General features: G+C 38.6%; 1 protein-coding gene across 1 annotated transcript in view; it reads left to right on the top strand.

Moving 5' to 3' along the window:
* Positions 1-26,592, top strand: part of LRP1B (LDL receptor related protein 1B) — a 1,362,068-nt gene that overhangs the window by 1,037,671 nt on the left and 297,805 nt on the right. Inside the window, exons 44-45 of the mRNA XM_089779714.1 lie at positions 23,306-23,498; positions 24,014-24,139. Coding sequence (XP_089635840.1) covers positions 23,306-23,498; positions 24,014-24,139 — 319 coding nt within the window. The remainder of the gene's footprint in view (positions 1-23,305; positions 23,499-24,013; positions 24,140-26,592) is intronic.

Here is a 26,592-nt window from a genome sequence, read left to right as displayed (position 1 = left end):
ACTAATATGTGAGCTACAAAGATTATTTATTTTAATTTGCAAATCACTTGGTAACTTCTCTATGGTACTACTTTTGGTACTAAACTGTTTACCAAAAGTCTGTATTTTATGTTTTCAGAGTAAAACCCTGAAGAAGAGGCAACAAAAAGATCCAAGGAACTCTGTCAAGTGAACCTTACAGAGTTTTCTTTGATTCTCCTCTGAAGTGTCTGCCATTAAATTAAGTTACAGTGGATGGGCTGTTCTGCTGTTAAAGTTGTCTCCTCTAACTGCTTATACTGCTCTGCAACCAAGTCTGTATTGACTCCTCTGCCCTTAACCTATACAAACTCATTCTGTTGGATGGAATGTAGAATTAGCGTAAGAACTGACATATTTTCAGAAGCAATATTAACTGATTTATAGGCATTCACACATTGAATGGTGGGAAGTGCCCTGTTTTATGCCACTTTGTAATAATATAAATCAGCCAGAGCATACTGAGCAATTCAGATTGGTTACAGACTCATTTCACCAGAGATGAACAAAGTGCTGCCTGAGTATACAAACCAGTTTCCCCTTCCGTCTTGTCCTCCAGATTTCTCTCACATCTTTCTCTTTGTCAACATTCTCCTGCATGCATTCATTCCAGGTTCTCTGTCCCTTGTGTCCATGTTATTGAATAGATGCTGTGCAACAAGTAGTTTTTTTAAAATAAATATTTAGCGTTAATGGTCATTTTTGTCATTTTTTTCATAACTAAAAATCTTTTGGTCAACAGAGACTATGCATCAAACCAAAACAAAAGACAGGACTATGCAGCATTTTAAAGATTAACAAGGTGATTTATTAGGTAATGAGCTTTCGTGGGCCAGACCCACTTCCTCAGATCAATTTGTGGAAGAAAATTGGGCCGACCATATATACCAAAGTGATACAATTAAAAGAAAAAGTGAACACATATAAAATTGACAAATCATATTTTAGAACAGAGCGGGACTGAGAGGGGAAGCTTAGTGTCTGTGAGGTAATGATAGTTTCCCCAATTATCACCCTTAATATCATTACCTCACAGACACTAACCTTCCCCTCTCTTCCACCCTTCCATTCTAAAATCTGATTTGTTGATTTTATATGTGTTCACTTCTTTTTGATTGTATCACTTTGGTATATATGGTCGTGCCAAATTTTCTTCTACAAATTGATCTGAGGAAGTAGATCTGGCCCATGAAAGCTCATTACCTAATAAACCATCTTGTTAGTCTTTAAAGTGCTGCATAGTCCTGTCTTTTGTTTCAGCTGGACCAGACTAACACGGCTGCATCTATTAGCAGGGCTCGACAAATAATGCAATCTATTCGCCCATGGCGAGTAGATTACAACCCGGAAGAGTTGGCGCAGAGCGATCTGTGCATGCGCAGAGTGCAGAACCGCACAGCTGGCGAGCCCTGACAATAATACGTCGAACCATCATCTTTGAGAAACTCAAGAAACTCATTCAAAGTAGTCACCATGTCCCATTGTTATCAGCAGGATTTAAGAAATGGACTTGCTTCCATTAAGATTACTCTTTCAGAATAGCTATTCTTTTCCATTGTTCCAAATGAGAGTGAAGCTAGGCTACCCATGAGTAAGAGGATAACCCTCTATGCTGTTAGGAAAAAAAGATGATTAGTGAAAAGAAGGGAGACAGTGCCATCTTTGCTAAGGGTCACATGTAGTTTCAATCCTTTTGAGAAAGGAGGTCACAGTTATTTTGAAAGTTCTTTGTGGAATTCTCTGTAATAGATGGTTATTTTTTAGTCTGCTCTCAAGGAGCAACTTTCAGTAATGAAAGAGCAGTGAAGAAAATAACAAAACTTCAAATGTAGTCTAAACAGAAGAATTCAATGAAATATTACTGTATCAGAAGTTTGACAAGATCTATTACTCAGTTACTGAGCTCATTAGGGACAAATAAAAGTTCTCTGTTTTTAAATGACTCGTTTAAAAATATTCTTAATGCCTAAACATAATAGAATTACTTGTAAATTATCAATATTTCATTCCATACTCAGAATCAATACTGTAATTGTGGGCAAAATATAATATATTTTTCATACACAACTGCAAAACTTAATCTAGCTTTAATTATAGAGCTTCACAACATAACTCGGGTATGTTTAAGTTATACTGGAAACTACAGTAGTTCAAATTATTTTGCCTGTCTTTTTAAACACATTAATAAAACACTACCTATTTTTATACTGTAGTGTTTGCAATATATACAATTCTGTCGTTATTTCTTTATCTTTTCTGACAGCTGCTAAAATCGTGAGAGTTAATGATTCAGGTTTAATTAATTGAAATGAATCTTCACCAGATAAGCATAGTACCTAATAGATGGGAAGTGATGGTGTTCTTTCATTCAAAGATAAGAAATGAATAACTTATTGACATTTACAGCACTTCTGAATTAGATTATTTCAGAAGTAAACAAATCATATCACACATACACTTGGTTATTATGAGCTCCTGAATTGTTGAATACCTATCATTACTGCAATTTAAAAAAAACCAGATGTGATGGGTGAGGGCCCTACCAATCGGTAACTTACTCCAAGTACAGGTATAATTAAGATGGCAAAAGATTTACCTGGTCCATATTAATTTTACTATATGGAACATTATAATGGTTGGTAGATTGGAAGAGCTAACTGTCTTTTCTATATCTAACTGCTATGATTGTACAAATAGTTCCTAAGATATACATTTAAAAATAAAAATTATGTAGTATGAGTATCAAAACCCCTTCCAAAAGAAAAAGCAATATAGGTAATAAGAAAATTATAATGATATGAAACTGGAGAGTAGGTGAGACATTTAAACAATAACATTAAAATATGTGCTAAATGGTTTAATTAGATAAGTGATATCTGTATTTAGATTTCCTTTTATTTAACATTTTAAAAAATCTACAATCTTTATTATTTGTTGTAGAAGAATTTTGCAGTGTGAATTTGCAGAGAGAAAGCCCTTAAACAAGAGAAGTGGCTTTTCTTTCTCCTATGAAATTCCATTCAGGTTTGGCTGGGATACACACTAAATCTACGTCGATACAGCTAAGTTAATTTGACTTAAGTTATATTGATGCCGTCTTAGGGAGACTTAGTTCCTCCCCATCCTATGAGCTTGTTTCCAGATCCTAACTATTGGGCAGACTTGCACTCCTGAGCTTAATGTCCTTACTGGACCCTGCCTCAAGAATTTTTTGATTGTCCACAGTATGGACAGGGTATTGATGCTCCAGCTATTTAAGGATTTCATTGCAATGGTCTCTTCAAGTCTGATTCCCCCTGGTTGCATCAGCAAGCCATCCTATGTTACTTGATAAATTATCTGAGGAAGAAGAGAAGTTGGTTCCTCTCTTGGAATAACAGATGAATTCAGAACTGGAGCCGGAGTTGAATCTTGATGATAATGTGGCATTATCTCTGACTTGCCTTCTTCAAAGGATGTATTACAGTTCTGCCAGTTGGTGGATCAAATGGCATTCAATTTGAAATTAGAATCTTCTGCTTAAGAAAAACATCACATCCAGTATTTAACATCTTAGGAGATTGTTAACTAAGTAGGAGTATTTATCTTTACCTCTTTTGGATAGGCTTTAGCACATACTAAGCAGTTTGCACTGCTCCTGCTTCCTGCCAACCCATTTTAAGAAAATAAAAAAATGACATTAGCTCCCAGATTGTTATATTTTCACACTGCCCCTGCGATGGATAGGGGGAGTACTGGCCAGCATCTGGTGACAAAGGAGTTAAACTCAGGTAGCTAGCAAGGTTGTTGGCAGGGAGCCAGAAGAACCAATGGGGATAGAGTGCTGAACTTAGAATTGAATAAGATACCTTGCCTGTTTTCTTTGTGGGAGAGAGTTTGTAGGGGTCACTTGCAGAAGAACTTTGTACATGCTAGTTTAGGGGTGATGAGGCCTGCATTCTTTCCCCCTTTTCCTTTTCCCTATATCTGATGAGCCCTAAGCAAGTCTTTGGGAACATACGCCATTTAAGATAAGCATTGTTGCCAGTAAGGCAAAAACAAGTATAAGATAAGGGTAAAGGGCAAGAACGCATAAACAATTCTGTTTACCCTAACTTACTGATCACATAAACAGGGCCAAAGAACAAGTAGATCCAGAACAGAACCAGATGGATAACTAACAGCTAAGCCCTACATCAGCACATAATGAGTAACCCCTGGAAATTTCCAAACTGCAAAACAAGGCCAGAAAAACTGTATTTAAGGATGCACCAAAGCACAGCAATTTGAACCTCACCAATGGGCTTTCAGTACCAGCGCCTCGGAAGCTGACACAACCTCCCACTTTGTCCGCAGCCTACCCGGGGTTCCAGGCTTGCAGGAAGGGACATAAGATATGCCGCTTCTTTGTTATATTGTTCTTCCAGTTATGAGGCACAGCTGTTAGTTGTCAGGAAATAAACTATTTGTGTTTGACAGGTACCTGTATAACGTCCTTTGTACTTTGAGAGCCCAGTGTCGGACCTGAGACTTACTCTTGCCGACTACAGAGTTAAAACAGGACTTGAGAGACAGAGAATGACTTAAACCCAGGCAGGACTACCATGCCTCTTAGGAAGTCAGGGCATGGAAGTGGACTGAACCAAGAAGGGATCATGAGTAAATGAAGGGGAAAAGTGAATCTAGTTGTTATCAAGGTATTTTTCTTTATTTTGTTGTTTGGTTTGAACAGCTCTGTGTGAATCTATGCTTCCCCTCTCCCATTCACCATCTAAGAATTGTTCCCAGAGATTTTCTCTGTCTTTTAATATTTTTACCTTAGTTGCTCTGTAACACCTAGAAATCAAGTATGCTTTATCAAGTATATCATTTGTTTTGTAATAAAAATCACTTTTTGAAGGTGATGATTTGATTCTCATGTCAGTAACAACAGGTCTGTTTGTGTCTAGCTGCATGCCTCAGACTAAGAGATCAGCTACCAGAGAATGCAGTTTGTTTTTCTCATCTCTTGTTTTTCAAGCTCTCTCATGGTAAAAGAACTTGGGGTACTCCTGGGGGAGAATTCAAGTGTTACCCCATGTTTTCAAGGATAAATCACTTAATGGTGGCAGCTATCCCCCCCCCCCCCAAAGTTAGTAAATCTGTGACTGTGGAGCGTTTTTGTAACCAGAGCTTGTAGAGACAGGGTATTTTTTAAGGTATCTTGAAGGCCCCCACCTTCTTCACTTGGTTGGCTTGAGCCAAACCTATAATGAACACACTGGAATCTTTGATTTGGTGCACAAATAGAGCCAATGTTTTGAAAATAATTTTTTGCAGTTCTCCCTCATCATTGGTCACAAAGATTTCCAATACTTTGATTAATGGATGGGGAGCTTAATTGGGGTCTCTTGTCAGTTCACTATCACTGAACATTGCAAGAAAATAATCTGCACATCAGTATATTAGAATTAGGGATAATTAGCCTTTCTCTCAGATCTTTTCTTCCTCTTATAAGTCAGAAAATAGTGTTAGTTATGATGGACAACACAGTGGCTATGCATTACATCAACAAGAAGGGACATTCTCATTCAGCTCTGTTGTGTACTGAAGCATCCAGTTTATGGGGTTGGTGCATGCTACATCTATCCAGTGGCTCTGCCTTTTGCAGGGGAGAGCAACAAGTGTGAAAATAGCTCAACATAGGTAACTATGAGAACCATGAATGCCCATTTAAGGACTAGGAAATTCAAGAGATCTTAAACACTTGAGATCAGCTGTCATGGATCTGGGGCCATCCTTAGGATTTATGGGGTCCTATTATTAAACTGGAACACCATATGCTAGAGACAGCTGAGTGGGGAATGACTTTTAGAGATGTTTTTGCAATCTTCAGCAACACACTAATGAAATATTTTAGAACAAACTAAGGTCCTCTAAACTAACACAGTAAGTTCATAAAAAAACATAAATGGTCCTGTAGCATCTTAGGGTATGTCAACTTAGGGTGGCTAATGTAGTGATTTGAACTTGCAAATGAAGCCTGGGATTTAAATATCCTGGGCTTCATTTGCATGTTTCCAGGCACCGCCATTTTTAAATGCCCCGTAGTTCAAACTACCTGCCCGTGGCTACAAGCGGCATGGGCTAGGTAGTTTGAATTAAAGCTTCTAATTCAAACTACCGTTAAACCTCCTTGCAGGAGGAGTAACGGTAGTTTGAATGAGGAGCTTTAATTCAAACTACCTAGTCCGTGCCACGTGTAGCCACCGGCAGGTAGTTTGAACTACAGCAGCCAGCTCTCCACTGATCCCCAGGTGCAGTCTGCCAGCTCCCAGGAGCCTGCCAGGGCCCGGAGAAGGTGAGTGCCTTCCTGGTCCAGGGTGGAGGTCATGAACTTTATTCAGGTTTGAGGGAGGATGCCCCCAATGTCCATGATCTCTAGATGGAGGAACGTGGCAGTATATGGCAGGATAGCTGCCAGCCTGGCCGCCAAAGGCCACATGGAAACCAAGGAGCAGGTTTGCATGAAAATCAAGTTGGTCCGGCAAGACCCTCGACCCTGAGCTTCCCCTTCCCCTTCTTCCCCTTGCTTCCCTCTTCCAGCTCTCTCCTCCCAGGATTCCCCCTCCCCTCTCCCATCCTCTCTTCTCCCATCCTCCACCTCCTTTCCCCAGTCTCACCAGAGTTTCTTCTTCCTCCCTTGCCCAGTTTTGTTAAAGAGTGTGTGTTCATGAAAATACATGTATTTTATTTGACATCAGGAAGGGGGGTTAGGGAGGGGTAAGTGGAAGGACGTGAAGGAGGAATGAGGCACAAGCCCCGAGTGGGGCAGACCAGGGAGTATCTTAGTGCTTCTCAGGGTGGAAGCTCTCCCGCAGGGCCTCCTGGATACTGACAGCCCCCCGATGGACCTCCTGGATGGCAGCCTGCAGCAAGTGCAGCCAAGTTCACAGCAATGCATCAAGAGAAGCACCAGAGTGCCCAGGGGCAGCTCTGGCTCCATGTTGCAGAGTGCTGTGGTGTTCTGAGTGAGGGCAACCAGAGCACACAGAGACAAAATGCTTTTCTGTCCCTCATCGAGGTAGACAAGCAAGCAGGGAAACCTGAGAACTGGCTGTCCGGGGGGGGAGGTCCCTTTAAGCACAGACCTCAGATAGCCTCAGGCAGCAGCCCCACACAGTAAGTCCTGACCTGGTGCCCTGCTGGAACTGGTTCCAGCCAGCCTTAAATGCGATTCAGCGTCCACTCAGTGTGGATGCACTATTTCGAAATAGCAAAATGCTATTTTGAAATGCATTTTGTGTGTAGACACGTTATTTTGAAATAAGATATTTCGAAATAACACTGCAGTGTAGACATACCCAAAATGAGTATTCCTTATTTTCTAGGTTTCTGACTTGATACTTTGGGGCCTGATTTACAAGAGTGCTGAGCACTTATATCTGCAACTGAAATCAACTGCATTTGTGCTTTGAACACATAGAGCTATGCAGTGCTAAACGTGCTGAAAAAATCAACTTGTAGGCATCGCAGATAAGCCACTCAAAATTAATGGATACTTTTGACTTAATCTCTCTGTGCCCCAGTTACCATCTGTAAAATGGGCATAATATTCCCTAACCTCACAGAGTTGTAAGAATCAATTCATTAATCTTGGTGAAGCATTTAGACCCTATTGTGATGAATGACATAGAAAAGCCCAGGAGGAATGTAATTACTCTTGCTTCAGGGCCAGGTTTGAATAGTATGCAGTAAATAAGGTCTGGGTCCCCACATAAAACAATTAAGATTTCACTTACACCAGTATAAATAACAGGTAAATTCCACGGAGTTACAGCATTGTAAAGGTCGTGTGATGCTCCCTCTATGCCTTATGAAAATTGGCTTGTGAATATGAATATGTTTAACTTGGAAGATTCTTTAGGCAAAACATCCCATATAAACTATAAATTTTATTGTTACAATCTGCTGTATCTGTACATCCTATTTTTGTGTGTGTATCATTCTTGTATGTGAAGTTAGAATTATGAAGTGTGAATCTGTTTATAGTTTTAAATGTGCTAAAGAGAGCCATTATTGGTTGCCTGGAAACTTAATAAGTCAGTGATGAGCTCAAGGATCTGTAAACAGACTTGTTTGTCCCCTAAGTCCATACATGGTTGGTCCAAGGAAGACATTTGACCATACTACCTGGTACTGGAATCCATTCTGAACCTGTTTTTTTCCCGTAGGAACGGGTTGTAGCCTGGGGTTAAGAATATGATTTGGGGTTCAGGTTAGGTTCTCCACTCTGACTAGAATGTTTCTACGTTTGTTCTCTACCCCAGTCACAGATGTTAAGAGCTGTAGAGCTCTATGTCTGGAAGTAAGTCTGGGAAACCATAGCAATCACATGCTGTGGGTGGTACCAAATGAAAACAACTTTTAATACAGTAAGTATCAAGATTACAAACAATTCAAAGCCCATAGCAATGATCGCATAAATGGATTCGATCTCCCCGGATGGTAACATAAATGAAGCCTGATTATACAGTTATAATTATGGAGTACTGTACAGTTACAATTACCTACTATAATACCATGCTCACATACACCCTCCTGGAAACTCTGAGGAGTCAGAGGACCAGCCTCTCTCCACTGGTGGAATGAGGATCTCAGTGAAAAGTGAAAGAGTATGATAGCAGGGGAAATTTAGAAAAAGGGTACTATAAAGTAAATAGTTTGAGGAAGAAAAGTCATGAGGAAGAAAATCCTTGGTGAGGAAGAGAGTCCTGCTACACAACAACTGCCATGGGTTCTTATAGGCCTGTTTGCATCACATTTAGCTATCCCTACAAGGCCAAAATAGATTTCCACACACTGAGGTTTTCGTGGGTGCACATATTTGATTGGAAGATTAAATTAGGACATCCTTTTGAATATGCATGAAAGATCACTTGATGCCTTTGTGGACAAATTCCCCAAAATGGGAAATACCACAAATTGCCCACCGCCCCTGTTTTCTTGATAAAGTATGATATTCAGTTTGGCTGGGTCATTGTATTTTGATGCCTTTTTAGATGTCCCATGAGATACTGACATATCTTACAACCCCATCTGGCCTTTCGTGTTTGACCTGATCCAACTAGAAATTTTCACACAGTATCTAACTATAAATCTTTCCAAAACTCCTAAAATATATTAACTGTATGTTTTAACCCTTATTTATAACTGAGCTACAATACTGCTAAAGCCAAATTTAGTTGGGATTGGTCCTGCTTTGGGCAGGAGGCTGGACACGATGACCTCCTGAGGTCTCTTCCAGTCCTATGATTCTATTATTCTAACTTCTTACAGGATTGAATCCCTGTAGGCCCTTGCATTACTGCTAAAATATGACAGAATAGTGCAAAGGTTTAGAAAAATATATAGAAATACAGGTTTACAGGCTACGGGGTGGGAGGAGGGGGGCGCCAAACAAAGCATTCCAACCCTGGAGGAAAGTCTTTTTCAGCCCTTTGTCTTCAGCTAGCCTTTGAAATTCCCAGACACACTCAAAGAGGATACATGAAGATCTCTGAAAAGCTGGAGACCCAAATCAGAGTTAAAGATTTTGACTCAGATTTGAAGCTTTTAACTGAAATAAGAACAGCATTTATTGTAAGAATTTTAATGTAACAAGTTTCTTTATGGATTAGAATTAGCTATGCATTTTCTATTTATTTTAATTTAGTAAATTACTTTGATCTATCTGTTTTCACTTGCAACCATTTAAATCATACTTTTTGTACTTAATATTAACCACTTTTGTTTAACATCAGGATAAGTGCAAATAATTACCGGGGGGGAGAGCAATCACTGTGGATATCTCTGTTTCATTGATAAAGAGAGCTAATCTATGAGCTTTTCCTATGTAAAAATTGTATACAGGGTAAGATGGATATAGCTGGGGACTTGGGGTCCCATTTGATGGTTGGTTTCCTCAGTGTTGAGCCCTTAGAACTGCATCCTCCCAGACCTGAAGTGGTTTAGTGTCTGCATTGCTCTACAGGGGGCTGGTAACACCAACTCTGTGCCTTGTCTGTGGGGCTATGTATAGACTATACAGAACTAATTTGGGATACCAGAAGTATCCTGCAATAACTATTCTGTGTCTTTAAAGCAGCCCATTATTTCGAAATAACAGGTGCACTATTCCAGCATCCCTGTAACCCGTGTTTCATAAAGGTTAAGGGACATTTTGGAATAGCACGTTATTTTAAAATTTGGCACTGTATAGACAGTGCCAAATTTAGAAATAAGCTATTTCAAAATTACCCTGAAATAAGATACCCAAATAAGTAGTTTATTTCGAGATAAGGGTGAAGTGTAGGTGCACCCTGGGAGACCAGGTGATCTGGCCCAACAGGACAGGGTGGTGGGGAGCCCCAGAGAGCAAAAAGGTGGATGTCAATGGGATGATCAGCACACTGGTGAACAATTCCTAGGAGTCTTCTGTGAGGTACAGGATGGTGATGAGAGTCAAAAGCACAGTATATCTGTACAGTTATACTGTACTACTCCATTTGTAGGCAGCTCTATATATAAGCTGTTCAGTTAATAAAAAGAGAATTATTATCTTGGGAGTGTATACAGTTTCATTCTTGATCTTCTTTAGTATGTTATTTCATCATATTCTCTTTACAAGCAATAAAGTATATTAGCTTATTTTTATGTAAAAGACCACAAAAAGCTTTGCATAGTTTTTTGACTGTGAAATGCATTTTTTTTCTTGTTTTGCAGTTGAAAAATAAAGGTAACTTTGTCACCGTGGTTAATGGTTCTAATGTTGATCCAAAATTGTTATATTAATTTGAGACAAATTATAGTAAATATTTTATTATTGATTAATAATATTATGCTAGTAAATAATTAATAATTTAATATAGTGAAATGATCCTTACAGTATGCCATAGCTACTTAATATTATCTTACTATAATTTCCTGTTATCTAACTTTTTGTGTAGTTGTTAGTTAAAAATAGTAGTCCAGCTCATACTGTACATCAGAAATATCAAATCTAATCTTTTGTGTATTTCTGGCTATCCTTTTTGTAAGACATCTGATCACCTACTGCCCACTTTCCATTGTTTAATCTTCAGGGTGTCTTTGTAAGCTCCTTGAGTTCAGTAGTCATATATGAATTCACTAGCTGGAGTTACCAGGCTTTGCTCGGGAAACCAGAGGAACAAAATGTAGAAAAACAGGAGTCAATTATCTTTTTTTGAATGGTAGATAAGTTGCACTGATTTCTATAGGGAATAAAATATAAGTCTGCGTCATCCCCGGCGGCGGGAGAGGTGTGACCCTGGGTGCCCCGGGTGGAGGGGAGGTTACACGTGGGATGGGTGCCCCAGCTCGCACCCTGGGCTGCAGGTGCTGTCAGGGGCAGGGCAGGTGCCCAAGCCGTTGTGCGCGTGGGGGGTCGGGGCACTGCATGTTAGCACAGGGGAGGAGGGCGGAAAGAGGGTCACTTATCTAACCTTGTGGGCGGGAGGGGGTGAGTCCCGGATGGTGCTGGGAGCCACAAGTGGCGGGCATGAAACCTAGGGTGGGCAGGGCGGCCCCTGCAGCGCAGCGCAGTGCAGCGCAGCACAGCAGGTTACTTTTTGATTTTGACAGCTTGAGCTCGGGCCCAATAGGTCCAAATGTACCTTAAAACCTTCTCCTGGATGAAAGGTTAGCCCATGCAAAGTTTGGTTTCAGTAGCTCTTATAGTGTCCGAGGGTATGTCTACACTACAGCACTAATTCGAACTAACTTAGTTTGAATTAGTTAATTCGAACTAAGCTAATTTGAATTAGCACATCTAGACTTAAAAACTAGTTCGAATTAGCATTTTGATCATTCGAACTAGCATGTCCACACTGAGTGGACCCTGAACTGAGGTTAAGGATGGCCGGAAGCAGTGCCTGCAGGGCATCAGATTAGGACTTAGAGTGTGGAGCTGCTGCCTCAGGCTAGCCGAGGGCTGTGCTTAAAGGGACCCGACCCCCACCCCGGACAGACAGTTCTCAGGGGTTCCCCGCTTGCAAAGCAGTCCTGGCTTGGAGTGCCCTGAGTGCCCACACTCGGCACATCACAGCACCCGGCCATCAGCCCGGCTGCACTTGCCACAGGCAGCCATTCAGGGGGGGGGGGGGTCAATCGGGAGGCTTCAGGAGAGCTTCCAACCGAGGAGCCCGCAGAGCCAGCCCAGTCCTCCCCATCGGGGGCTCGTACCCCATTCCTCCCTCACCTCCTTCCACTTACCCTTCCCTAGCCCCCCTTCCTGATGTACAAAATAAAGGACACGTGTGTTCAAAAATAGAAACTCTTTATTGAACAAAAGTCGGGGAGACTGAGAAAAGGAGGTGGGAGAGGGGAAGAGAGAGGGTGGGAGAGGGGAGGGCAACTAATATGATCAGGGGTTTGGAACAGGTCCCATATGAAAAGAGGCTAAAGAGACTGGGACTAATGTTACAGGTTGAACCTCTCTAGTCCTGCACCCTTGGGACCTGACCAGTGCTGAACAAGAGGTTTGCTAAATCATGGAGGTCAGTGTTATCTAGCAACATTACCAACACTTGCACTGCTTACTCAGCTCTTAGGAGACAGTTAGGCTTTATCTACACTGCCGGCTTTGCCAGCAGAGCCTATGCAAATGAAGCACAGATTAGTATTTTGCCATGCTTCATTTGCATAATTTATTCAAGTCGTTTTTGCACAAAACAAGCAGAGTAGACTTTTTTTTGGCGAAACCCCCCTGTTTTGCACAAGATTCTTATGCCTCTCCTGGCATAAGGCACCCAAAGTCTATAAGCACCTAAAGACTGGATAGTTAAAAGAAGCTTTGATATTTATATACCCACTGCCTCTTTTTGTTCCCTCCCCTCCTGTTTTTTTCCTCCCCACCCTCCTTTCTCCTCTATTTCATTTTAGTTCTGGACATCCAACATTCCAGTCATCTGAAGAAGTTGGCTGTGCCCATGAAAGCTCATGATACCATCTGCATGTTTTTTTAGCCTTTAAAGTATTTAGAATGTTTGAGCAACTTGAATTCTGCTCTTTCTACATATGGGGTACATCTAGACTACAGGGTTTTGTCGACAGAAGTTTTGTCGACAGATACTGTCGACAAAGCTTCTGTCGACAAAGAGCGTCTAGACTATATTCAGTTCTGTCGACAAAGCAAGCTGCTTTGTCGACAAAACCCTGTAGTCTAGACACAACCCTACATGCAATAACACCTTCTGTCGACAGAACTCTGTCAACAGAAGGCATTATGCCTCGTAAAATGAGGTTTACCAGCGTCGACAAAACTGCTGAGTTCTGTCGACGTTATGTCGACAGAACTCAGCGGTAGTGTAGACGCAGTTATAGTTTTGTCGACAAAAGTCCACTTTTGTCGACAAAACTCTGTAGTCTAGACATACCCATGCAGTGTTCAGTTGAATGACCACATGCTTCTTTTTCTATAGGAAAACTTTTAACATAGTTTATTTTGTAAGTAATTTCCTGGATTTCCCCCCGTTATTACTGTGTAACTGTAACAATCAATTGAATGTGTTTTCAGTGGGGTTTTGAAACCTGGGACTATCCTTAGCTCAGATGAGGCAAAAAAACCAAATGACTGACACTCAGTTGGTGAGACGTAGGTTTTTTAATTTACCCAGGGTCATTTTGACCACCGTTAGCTGCAGGATTAGAAAAATGGCAAAGCATAGAAGGCACCTTCCTCCATCACAAGCTTAGGACTTATTCTGAGAAGTAATAAACATCTTAGCCCAATTTAGCAAAACAGTTAAAATTAGGAAGGCGCTTACAAAGTTGGTTAGTCCCACCAGCTGCAGTAGGAGAACTCATGTTCTTAACTTTAAGCACATGCTTAAGTATTTAGTTTGATGACTTGGAAGTATCCAGCTCCTTTCTGGACTGAGCTCTTGGTAGCTTAGTACAGATCAAGGTTTAGCTCTGTATTTCGAGGTATGTGCACAAAGAGAGATGTTAAATACTGTAAGTTCAACATTAGCTTTGCATTTCTTGGCTTTTGAGCCTTTGATTACTCCACCTAAATATTTCACTAATATAAATGTTTATGTTACAGTAAAAACTGCTTGTGTCACTTCAGAGCTTCTTCTTTGAAGAAGTATACAAAATATACTTTACTACAATACTGTCTTTTCATAATGGGGTTCAGAGTTGAATATAGACTAGTAGAACACCTATTCTAAATGGGATTCAATCTCTTTAGAAAAGCGAGTGACTCTAAGAGAGCATTGTTAGAAAAATATACTCACTCACTTGTCACTTCCAAAGTTCCTTGAACTTTCTGATAATAGCATCTAGTCTTTGTCACAGAAAACAAGAGAGTCTAAACAGCCCTTCATATCTGAGCTCTGAAACAGACTCGAAAGGAGTTGGAGTAAGTCGATTATTAGCAGCTGTTGTTTCTTTATGTGTTTATTACAAGATCTCTGTACTTCTGTACTGAGTTAGGACATGAAGTATAGAAATGCAATAAGCAATGTCATGTATTCCTTTGTGACCTTTTCTGTCTTATATGGTTGAAAACAACTATTTTTTGTTTTTGTTTTGTTAAATGTGTACTTATGGTCCTTCAATATAAAGATCAAAGACTGTCTAGTGAAAATAAAGATTCCATTCTTTCCTCACATAGGTGACTAAAATTCTTCCCTTTGGCTTATTCAGGAAGATAAATGTTCTATTCATATTGTTTTTGATCCTTCTCAGAAAGCTACCTTTAATGACTGAGTAAAAGAGAGATATTAGAGACGCATATACATTTATTTTTTCCAACTTTTTCCATCTTTCAAATCTTTTGTGTAGAAAAATCTTATTGGACCATAGCTAATAACAATAGTGTTTCTGCGTAATTTATAGAATTCTTGAACTCATCTCTAATTTCCATTTGAAAATAATTTTAAAATATTTGTCAAACTGTTATTAACTGCTGTGAATTCTTTGCTTACGATGGAAAAGCATTCAGTCAACTTGGGTACGTCTAGACTACAGGGTTTTGTCGACAAAACTTCTGTCGACATAGAGCGTCTAGACACATTCAGTTCTGTCAACAAAGCAAGCTGCTTTGTTGACAAAACCCTGTAGTCTAGACGCAACCCTACAGGCAATAACACCTTCTGTCGACAGAAGTCTGTCGACAGAAGGTGTTATGCCTCATAAAATGAGGTTTACCAGCGTCGACAAAACTGCTGAGTTCTGTCGACGTTATGTTGACAGAACTCAGCGGTAGTGTAGACGCAGGTATAGTTTTGTCTACAAAAGTCCACTTTTGTCGACAAAACTCAGTAGTCTAGACACACCCCTTATGCTGAGTACCATAGAAAACCTAAAATATATCAGGCATACAGTGTACATTTTTGAAAAAGTAATCAAACAGGAGAATATGAAGAGCAACACTAGAAATACATTTGTAAATTCGGATTAGTGGGCGTGTGTGAGAGCATGTGCATCCTTAAATATGCATTTAGTCTCTTTCCTGTAGTTATATGATATATTGGTTTTTATCTTATAATGAAAGAGCTATAACTGCTGGTCTATATTCTTCATTGCCCCTTGAGAGAAAATAAAAGGACAATAGTTATAAGTGTTGGGAGCTTTAGCCTAACATCTTACCCTGACGAGCAACTGCAACTAAATGCGACATTTTGGGGGGGGGGCATACTATATTTTATGTTTAAAACTTGAAAACCTCAAAAACTCATTACACTCAGATGGCCTGAGATTGTTGTAGTAGAATATTTATAGCCCTTTGTATTGATGTGTATTTGTGTATTCTTGGCTCAGGAGGGTCAGTTATATATTTCATCTGGAATCACTCAGAGATCATTACTGCAAATCCCCCAGCACTGGTTATGCTTTAATTAAAATATAAGAAAACAAGTAACAACAAAAAAAGAAAATGAAGACGAAGATGAAGAAGACGACCTTTTGAAGCTTCACCTGTGGGGAGAGCTATAGACAGTACAAAGAAATGATTGACCTGTTCTAAGACAGTTCTTGTTCCTGATCTGAAACTTACATGGACTGGCAACCAGAAAGGCAGCCAGAGCTGAGGAGTTTGAAAGTCTTAGCAAGAGTGTGAAACTTTTGTTGTTGTTTTTCCTTTATATATTTCTTCTGTGAAATGATTTTGCCCTGAGATACATTTTACTTTGTACACACTGGCATCTCTGCACATTATTGTAGCCACTAGAAAAAGGTTAACCACAAGCCTAGAATGCAGGTCCGATTTGCTGGGGAATTCAAAGTGGGTGTTGAAGTCCTGCAAACCCCTAAACTACTGGTCTGGAGGAGAGAGGGTGTCTGCCCAGGAAAGATGATGGGGTGGGACTTCAAGTGGAAGGGTAGGGCTGGATCTAACCAGCCCCAGGCAGCCTTCAGTGCCACTCGGAGGGTGCCACGTCTATTCCAAGAAACCCTCAGCACTACTTGAAGTGAGCTGCATGGGGCTCCACTAGAGATTTAAAGGGTTCAGGGCTCTGGTGGCCTCTAAGAGCCCCAGGACCCTTTAAATCACCAAGCCCCAAAGCAGTTGCCCCTGATGCCCCTCCATTGTCAGCAGGCCTGGAGTATTGTCTAGTGCATCTACTGAAATGCAGTATAATTAGTGAGAAGGCCCCCTTTACCATCATGTGTCAGTCTTCCTCAGGTATTTCTAGATGTAATATGCCTACATTGAAAACAGAATTATACTGTTAAACTACATTGAATGAGTACTTCATCTGTTGGATCCAACAGGACATTTTAATGGTGCTCTATTTTTTTTGGTCAAATGCCTCTGGAGCATTGCTGGTGTTATCTGATCTTACAAAGCCCATTAAAGAGCACTTCATTGCCTGCCATCGATATGTGCTTTCTTATACTTACCTTATGCTTCCTCCACTTGGACTATCTTGTCAAGCTCCTCCACTGCTGGCTGCACAAAACTGTAGTTATTTCTAGCTGCCATTGAACTAGCTGCCATTCTGAATTGCTAAAGAAAATCTGAAACAAAATTTTTAATTTAATTCAGATCTCTACAGATATTTATTTTTGGAACCCACAGTTAAATATTAATGAACAAACATGTTTGTTTATTTTTTTAATCTACCTTCTCCCTTTTTTATTAGGGATTATTCTTAATTGTTACCACGACTTTTGTAATGTGTGCATGATTCCAAAAACCATCTTCATATGCTCCAGGTTTGTCTAATGTCTGTTATTTTCTGATACTTCTCAAGATACACCTTTTCTCCTTATGTATTAATAGCTGCAGTTTCATTGTAGTTCGTATTGTAAATTGTTCAGTACCTAACAGGAGAACTAAGTGTCCAGCTGTAAATGAAAACATAACTAGTAAGTAACTTGGCCAAAAAAAACCCTCTATTTTACTAATTTTTAATAATAATAATTGTGGGCTTGAATTTGTTTATTAAAGATAAAGAGAAAAGCATAAAATATTGTTCATTATACTCAGCTAAATCTTGGCATGATGCGTTTTAATTTAGGCCAAAAAAATTATTAAACACAAGGAAGGGAGTTTCTTTTTATTGTAGATAAGTATTTTTTTTCCTCAAATGTAGTGTTTATTATGGCTTATATATTCTTTCATTTCGACTGAAAAACACTTCAAGAGCAATTTGAGCTGTCCCTGATACTATCTTCATATCGCAGAATAGCCTGTGTTGTACTTCCTGTGCTAAAAAAGATAACATTTCATGTTGTAATATCATCTCTCAATTCAGTAAAAGTTATCTACAATTTATACTTAGGCTGGGCAGCAGAACATCCTGATGTGTTCATATTCATTTGATCATCTAACTTTGTTTAGGTGGACTGATGAGTTGACATAGAACCTCACTGGAAAAAAATAGGGCTCTGTGGGGGTGCAGCTGACAGCCTGCAGTGCTGAGGTCTTGGAAAATAAACAGATAAGAGAAAGACAAGAACGTATGTGGTATCCTGGTCCTCAGCTTCAGCTAACAGGGAAGTTTTTTTTAATGAAAACTCATATTCTACAGATAGGCCCTACTGATAATAAACAATATGCGTGAGCATGTTTTATCTCAATTGGTATGCATGAAAAATATGTGTTTCTAAGCAGATGAAGCTCAAATATTTAATTAGTAGATATGAGAGGTTTCAAAGCCACAAGAAAGCATTATTATCATTTTGTTTATTAATGAACATAGTACAAGACTAAGCACATCACAGAACTATCTGAAGAAGTGGGCTGTACCCACAAAAGCTCATGATACCATCTACACATTTTGTTAGTCTTTAAGGTGCTAATAGACTATTTGTTGTTTTTTAAGTTTTTCCACTTTCAGACTAACTCGGCTGCCCTTCTGAAGTATATTTCCATTGGAATTACATTATGTCCGTTAGGGCTTGTCTATACTAAGGAGAAGATAGATGCTGCTGCAGTCGATCATCTGGGGTTTGAATTAGCAGGTCTAGTGAAGACCCGCTAATTCGAACTGAGAGTGTGCTCTTGTAGGTGCTGGTAGTTTTGCTCCTCACGAGGAGTAAGGAAAGTTGAAGGAAGGAAGTGCTCCTGTTGACCTTTTTCTGTGTGGATGGGGCCAAAACACGATTTAAAATACTTTGACTCCAGCTACATAATTAACATACCTGGAGTTGCATATCTTACTTCAAACTTCCCCTTTAATGTACACCAGGGTAAGATAGCCATCAAAACTTGATTTAAAGATCCCAGATGAAGGAGAATCAACTCCATCACCCAGTTAGTTGTTCTAATGGTTAATTATTATCACTATTAAACATTAATGTCTTATTTCTGCTTCCAACCATTTGATTTATTAATCCCTTTTCTAATAGTTGAAAGATTATTATATTTCTGCTGTTAGAAATATTTTCCCAATATAGGTGCTTTTACAGCATGAACTTTGGAGGACTTTTGACACACGTTTGACCTAGAGACTCAATAAATGAAGTAATAAAATAACCTCTAAGTTTCTTTGGGTGGAGTGAAAGTAATAATCTCTTTAGAAACATGAAGGAGTTCATAGAAGTGTGTACAAGCCAGCAGTTAGGAAATGCAGTTAATAAGGGAAGCTTAAATTGTCAAGGAAAAATCTGTGGCCAATAAGGTTAAAGATAACAAGAAATAATTCTTAAATATGTCAGAAACCAATGAAATCCTTGCAGTGGCATAAATCTGATTCTAGGCAAGGATCTGAAAAATGTAGATGTGGAAAAGGCAGAAATGTTCAATAAATATTTCTTCTGTATTTGGGAGGATGCAGGATGATACATTAACATCTTACAGTGATAATCATTATTCTAACAATAACTTGGGAGGATGTTAAACAGACACTATTAAACATAAATTATTTAAAGTCAATAGTAATGAATAATTTCTCCAAAGAATATTAAAAGAGTTGGCAAACTCTTTGAACCACTAAAATTGATTTCTACAAATCTTGGAACACAGAAGAAGGTCCAGTGGACTAGAGAGGAAAAGAACTAATTTTATGCTAATATTTAAAAAATATAAATAGGATTACTTGGGTAAGTATAGGTTGGTAATCTTGACACCGATCCTGGTATAATCAGAAAAAGGCTGATTATAGTTTGCAGTCAGTAAACAATTAAAGATGGTAGCATAATAAATGTCCATCAACATGGTTTTATCGAAAATTGGACTTATCAGCCAAAATTTATGTAATCATTGGATGAGATTCCAAGTTTGATAAAAGTAATTGTGCTGACATAATACTTAGACTTTTGTAAGGCATTTGGCTTTAGTTCTGCATGGCTTTTAAAAGAAAATTAGCATTACACAGAATGAATTTAGCTCATATTAAGTGGATTAAAAACTGGTTAACTGATAGATCACAACAAACACACACCAAGGAGTAGAAAATATAAAATCATTTCTGGTAAAATTTGTAGCTGAAACAACATTTTTGAATTGGAAACTAATGTTGGGGAGAGATTAAGTTTGTGGGCTGAACTGGATCACTGCATAAGGAGGCATTATCTGAACTGTGTTTTTAATTGGTCAAATCTAAGATCAGACAACTAAGAACAAAGAATGCAGATCATATTTATAGGATGGGGACCACCTGGCATGCAGTGACAATGAAGAGAATTCATGAGTCATGGCAGACAAGCAATTGAATTGGAGCTTGCAATATGATGCTGTAGCTAAGTAGTGGAACAAAACGAATAAATGGGAGTATTTTATGACACCATTACTTAAGTACTGTCTCTATTTCTGGTCCCTATGATTGAAGAAGATGTTAGAAAAAGTTCAGTCAAGCACTCCAGAAAATATTCATGATCGGAAAAGCATCTTCTTCCATCTTAAGTCTGTGCTTTTTCCTTAAACAGCAAAGAGATTCTGATGATTACTGTAAAATTTTAGCATATTGGTATTATTATTTACTTAGATTAAAACAATCATATGCAATTTTCTTATAGTTGTTCCTTTGGGGAGCTTTTTTTAATTCTGAAATGTTCATTTTCCAGTTTAGTGGTCTCTTTACAGCCAGATAATTAGTTGTTTAACATAATATTTTAAGCTTTTTCCCTGAATAGATGAATGTGAAAAAAGGTGCTTTAAAGTTGTGCCATACTGTTAAATGGCCATGTGGATCCGTTTAATTTTTGATGACAGAAAACATTTTATAGCTGTTAAAGATGCTGATTATGCTTTTTAGTTGCATAATTTGTTAACTATTGACACATGTCTATTATAGAGGAAGAAATGGTAATTTTAGTGGATTTTATGTTCAAGTATCAACCACTCACTAAAGGTTTTAGCTTTAGTTTTAATTTCTAGTTCTATAATTTTACAGCTGAGTTCATTTACAAACTCTGAATGTCAGCTCAGCGGAAGAACAGAACTGAAATAACAGACTAAATAAACTTCCACCCTTAAATAAAGTGATATATCCAGTTCCAAATTAATTGATACATCACAATGCACAAGGTTTGCCATCAAGGGAGAGAATTCTCCATTTTCAGATGCATTAACCTGGGTTTTGAGGAGAAACACTGTTGAAGGTGGGTGGAGAAACAAGAAAAGGTTGGGACAAGCAGGGATGAATAGGAAAGAGAGGATAATTTGGCAATGGAAAGGCAAAGAGAAAGAGCAAAGAGAGTGTTGAGGAAGAAGATAGAAAAGGAAGATACAAGAAGGGAAGTTGGGGGAGAAAGAAGTACACAATGCACAGGATGGGATTTAAGAACAAAGGAGACAAAAATATGTGTTAGTTAACAGAAGAAATATGATAGGAGAAATAGGAAGAAGAAACAAATCTAATGGAGATTGAGAGAGAAAAGAAAATATTAGGAGAGAAGTAGGAGAGAAAAGGAAATAACCTCGTGGGGAAGGAAGAACAAACAAGAAAACATATAGATGTATGATTATTAAAACATGTTTTTTAAAAGTATTAATAGTCTATTGTATTGTAAATGGCCAACAGGGACTATACATTGATAGAAAATTAATGCAAACTTGTAAACTTTGCTTCAGCTAAGTTGTCAGAATGGCTGTCAATTTTGTAAAATTTTGTGCAATCAAAGACTAAACAAAATGAATCAATAAGGATTTCCCAGAAGTTTGATTTGAGATCACACCTCTTCTGCTTTAGCAGTACAAAAGTCAGATCTATTGAGGCATTTGATATAGGAGGGATCCCGGAAAAACTCTGCCGCGTACAGGGAACGCGTTTGCTCTTCCTCTGTTTTTTGCGGTAGAGCAAATGCGCTTTTTCAGAAAGCCCTATGTACCTCGTTCTATGAGAAATAAGGGCTCTTCCAAAAGAGGAGGCTTTTCTGCCATTTGGCTTCATCTATATGAGGCCAAATGGTGGAAAAGCCTCTTCTGGAAAAGCAATCGGAAAAAGCTACGCAAATTGTGGAGCGCAATTTGCGTAGCTTTTTCTGAAAAAAAGAAATAGTGTAGACTTAGCCATAGGGAACTCTGCAAGACCTATCTCATGTCCCAAGATTTTCCTTATCTGTGTTGGTTAAGGAATCATACAAATGACTGAGTAATTGAAATATTACTGATGAGGAGCAGTAAGTGTTTTGTTATTATAATATTTTATTATTGTTATTACAAACTTTTCATATATACATTGTTCTACAAGTGACTAGAGCAGAGCACAGACACACTTTTTCTGAAATCAAAATTTTTTTTAATTTTATCCAGATAGCATTAAAAGTCAGAAATCCATAATTATTCACTCAAAGAAAATAATGCTATTTGAGGTTAGTTCTCTAGTCTAGAATTTAATCTAGAAGAGTTTGTGAGTGATAATGAAAATAAAGTTTTTAATATTTACCAGATTATTTATATTCTCTACTGATCTCCACATTCTCAATTAAGCAGTGGCCCATGTCCTTCTATTATTTTTTAGGAAACTCATCATCTGGAATGGGATTTAAACAAACAGAAACAACATCTTTGGGACTAATATTTCCACGTGTTAAAAGGCTTTGACAATGTGCTGTAGAGTGAACCACAATCCATATTTTAAATAACTCTAGGTTGTGAACAGTGGAATGTAATTTAGTAATATTCTGTTGCATTTATCTGACCTCTTTCATCTGAGAATCTCAAAAAAAAAAAAAAAAAGATAAACATTCATTAACTTGGGATGCAGTTCCTCAATATGACTGAGAAGGAACTCCTGACAGGATGATCTCAGGGAACAGTCTTCAATTTTGAAACTTTTGAAACCTGCTCCTCACATTGATTAGCCAAAATTTAGATTTGTCTGTTTCCCAGGCAAGCTGCAGAATCTATTTTTTCCCCTTTCTGTTAAGGCTGTTGAGGAGAACATGAGCTGAAGTGGGTATTTTTATACTGTGGAGTTTTTCAATTTTTTTTATTTTATGCACTAGACACCAAAGCATTAGATGGGCAGTAGTAATTACATTTTATAGCATTGAAGTTATAAATAAGTGAACTTCACAACATCCTTGTAAATTACTGTAGATATATAGTATTATTCCTGTTTTAGGATATTGGTAAACTAACGAATAAGGTGATAAATGATTTGTCCAAAGACACAGTGAGTCAGTGAGGAGCTTGTGTCATCCTCTTCTCAAAGCACCAGACAACATTTCTATTCCTATCCTTTATCCAAATAATATGTTCTACTTGAGGTCTTCCAATTAGTTTTACTTTCCTTAATGTCTACTAATAAACTCTGCCTCAGTCTCCTTCCCCACAGTTGTTATTAAAATGCAGCTTGATTGAGTTAAGTAAATAAATATATGTCAGATTGCCATCTAAATACTTTTCTTATATATTTCTGTACTTCAGGTAATTGTCAAGTCTGGACCTGGCACTTTTCTCAGTCTAGCTGTATACAGCAATTATATCTTTTGGTCAGACTGGGTGAGAAGAGCTATTCTTCGCTCCAATAAATATACAGGAGGAGATACAAAAATTCTTCGATCTGATATACCACATCAGCCAATGGGCATCATTGCTGTTGCCAATGACACTAACAGTTGTAAGTTACAAAATAAATATAATGGATACTTAATTCTATAGTTGCTCTCTGAAATTAGATTAACTTTCATCAAATTATATATTATGTCATTTCACAAACTATCTTATCTAAAAGAGAACACTCCTTTTCCAAAGAAATTAAATTGTGTTGGAATACTGTGTATATTTTGTATATGGAACATTCAGAAATGGAAAAGTACTTAGTAAATTCTTTGCAAATATTTGTGGTTTCTGGATGTTTCATTTTATTATTTTACACTTGTGCTAAAAATAGCTACATCTTGTTTAATACAGCAGTCTCTCTGGCATTGTGGCCTTTCTACCTAACTGGTATACCTAGAGACTTTGATTAGAAATCTGGCGGTGTACCAGTGCCAATAATACATTTAGCCAGGAGACTGAACTGCATTGAAGTTTGATCTTTCAAATAATACTCAGCATTGAAGAGATACCACAAAGTAATAGAAGATTGCCCATTTTTATTAACTTAATACAAATTTTCTTTTTTTTCTCCAGGTGAACTGTCTCCCTGTGCACAAATGAATGGAGGCTGTCATGACTTGTGCCTTCTGACTCCTGATGGTAGAGTGAACTGTTCATGTAGAGGGGATCGAATGCTCATAGATGATAACAGATGTGTGAGTAAGTAATATTAGTCACTGTAGGGATGCCCTATGCTGTGATCTCATCAGATTTCACAAACACAATTGGTTTGAGCCAAGGTATTACATGGATATGAAACCTCCTTGGCCTCTCTATCACAGAAAGTTATGTTGGTACTTCAGCGAGTAACTTTCTTCTTCCTTAGTCTTAAGCAATATCCCAGAATGATTTTAGCGGGAATGGTGCTAATGGACATGACATCTTTTGGACATATAACTACAAAAGAACATAAGAACGGCTGTACTGGGTCAGACCAAAGGTCCTTCTAGCCCAGTATCCTGTCTACCGACAGTGGCCAGCACCAGGTGCCCCAGAGAGGGTGGACCGAAGACAATGATCAAGCGATTTGTCTCCTGCCATCTCTCTCCAGTTTCTGAAAAACAGAGGCTAAGGACACCATTTTATCCCCTGGCTAATAGCCTTTTATGGACCTAACCTCCATGAAATTATCTAGCTTCTCTTTAAACTCTATTATAGTCCTAGCCTTCACAGCCTCCTCTGGCAAGGAGTTCCACAGGTTGACTATACGCCATGTGAAGAAGAACTTTCTTTTATTAGTTTTAAACCTGCTACCCATTAATTTCATTTGGTGTCCTCTAGTTCTTCTATTATGGGAACTAATAAATAACTTTTCTTTATCGGCCCTCTCCACACCACTCATGATTTTATAGACCTCTATCATATCCCCCCTCAGTCTCCTCTTTTCTAAACTGAAAAGTCCCAGTCTCTTTAACCTCTCCTCATATGGGACCCGTTCCAAACCCCTAATCATTTTAGTTGCCCTTTTCTGAACCCTTTCCAAGGCCAACATATCTTTTTTGAGGTGAGGAGACCACATGTGTACACAGTATTCAAGATGTGGGTGTACCATAGTTTTATACAGGGGCAGTAAGATATTCTGTGTCTTATTTTCTATCCCTTTCCTAATAATTCCTAGCAACCTATTTGCCTTTTTGACCGCCGCTGCACACTGCGTGGAAGTTTTCAGAGAACTGTCCACGATAACTCCAAGATCCCTTTCCTGATTTGTCGTAGCCAAATTAGCCCCCATCATACTGTACATATAGTTGGGGTTATTTTTCCCAATGTGCATTACTTTACACTTATCCACATTAAATTTCATTTGCCATTTTGCTGCCCAATCACTGAGTTTGGTGAGATCTTCTTGGAGTCCCTCACAGTCTGCTTCTGTCTTGACTATCCTAAACAGTTTGGTATCATCCGCAAACTTTACTACCTCACTGCTTACCCCTTTCTCCAGATCATTTATGAATAAGTTGAAAAGGATTGGTCCCAGGACTGACCCTTGGGGTACACCACTAGTTACCCCTCTCCAATCTGAAAATTTACCATTTATTCCTACCCTTTCTTTCCTGCCTTTTAGCCAGTTCGCAATCCAAGAAAGGACCTTCCCTCTTATCCCATGGCCATGTAATTTACACAAGAGCCTTTGGTGAGGGACCTTGTCAAAGGCTTTCTGAAAATCCAAGTATACTATATCTACTGGATCCCCCTTATCCACATGCTTGTTAACCCCTTTGAAGAACTCTAATAGATTAGTAAGACAGGATTTCCCTTTACAGAAACCATGTTGACTTTTGTCCAAAAATTATGTTCTTCTACATGCTTCACAATTTTATTCACTAAAGTGTTGATGTTCAGGAAAGATCTCATGCAGCCTTTTGTAAAAGTATCTTTTTCTGTTATAACTCTGCAGTCTAGATGTAGCCTTGGTAAACAGTTGTCAGATTCCAACAAGCAGGGTGTTGCTTAAATTATTATTTTACATAGTTGTAAAACAATTTCAGTTTGTACTGTATTTGTGACCCTAGAGAAGGAAAGGGTCAGTATAAAGGGTTGTATAAATCAGTTATTCCAAAATCATTGTCCACGGATACCTTTCGAATTCTCTATTCGACATCCCAAGACACAACATACTATGAAAAAGAGGAGAGAAAGAGCTAAATATTTTATAGAATAGTTGAAGAATTCCTGAAGATTTTCTTGTGGCTATTATTGACCACATTACACTTGCTGCTGAATTGGTGGAAAGAAGCAACCACTAGTGATTTGAAAGGATTCAGTATGTATACCCTTTGCATTAATCTGGTACTGATGTTTACTTTGGATGAAGACAGTGTGATTGTCTTGCCCTTAATCCTCCCACACACCCACTGTCCTCCATCTTATGCAGGATGGAAGGTGGGGCATCTTGTGTCAGAATGCTCCACATTCAGAATTTGGATATTTGATATGCCACTCCCCCCATTGTACCCAACCCCATCAGTAAACAAAACTAGACTGATTTGGAGTAACCCCTGACAACTGCCCTCTTTTTTCTCTGGAGAATGAGTTTAATTGTTAGTGTACTTTTGATCTTTATGCACACAGCCTTGGCAAAACAACTCGCCAGAGTCTTGGAATTAGCTTTA

This window comes from Pelodiscus sinensis, chromosome 7 (genome assembly GCF_052426305.1).
Source record: "Pelodiscus sinensis isolate ZL-2025 chromosome 7, ASM5242630v1, whole genome shotgun sequence".
Taxonomy (NCBI): Eukaryota; Metazoa; Chordata; order Testudines; family Trionychidae; genus Pelodiscus; species Pelodiscus sinensis.
The sequence above is the reverse complement of the archived record's forward strand: the minus strand, read 5'-3'. Positions and strand labels throughout refer to the sequence as shown.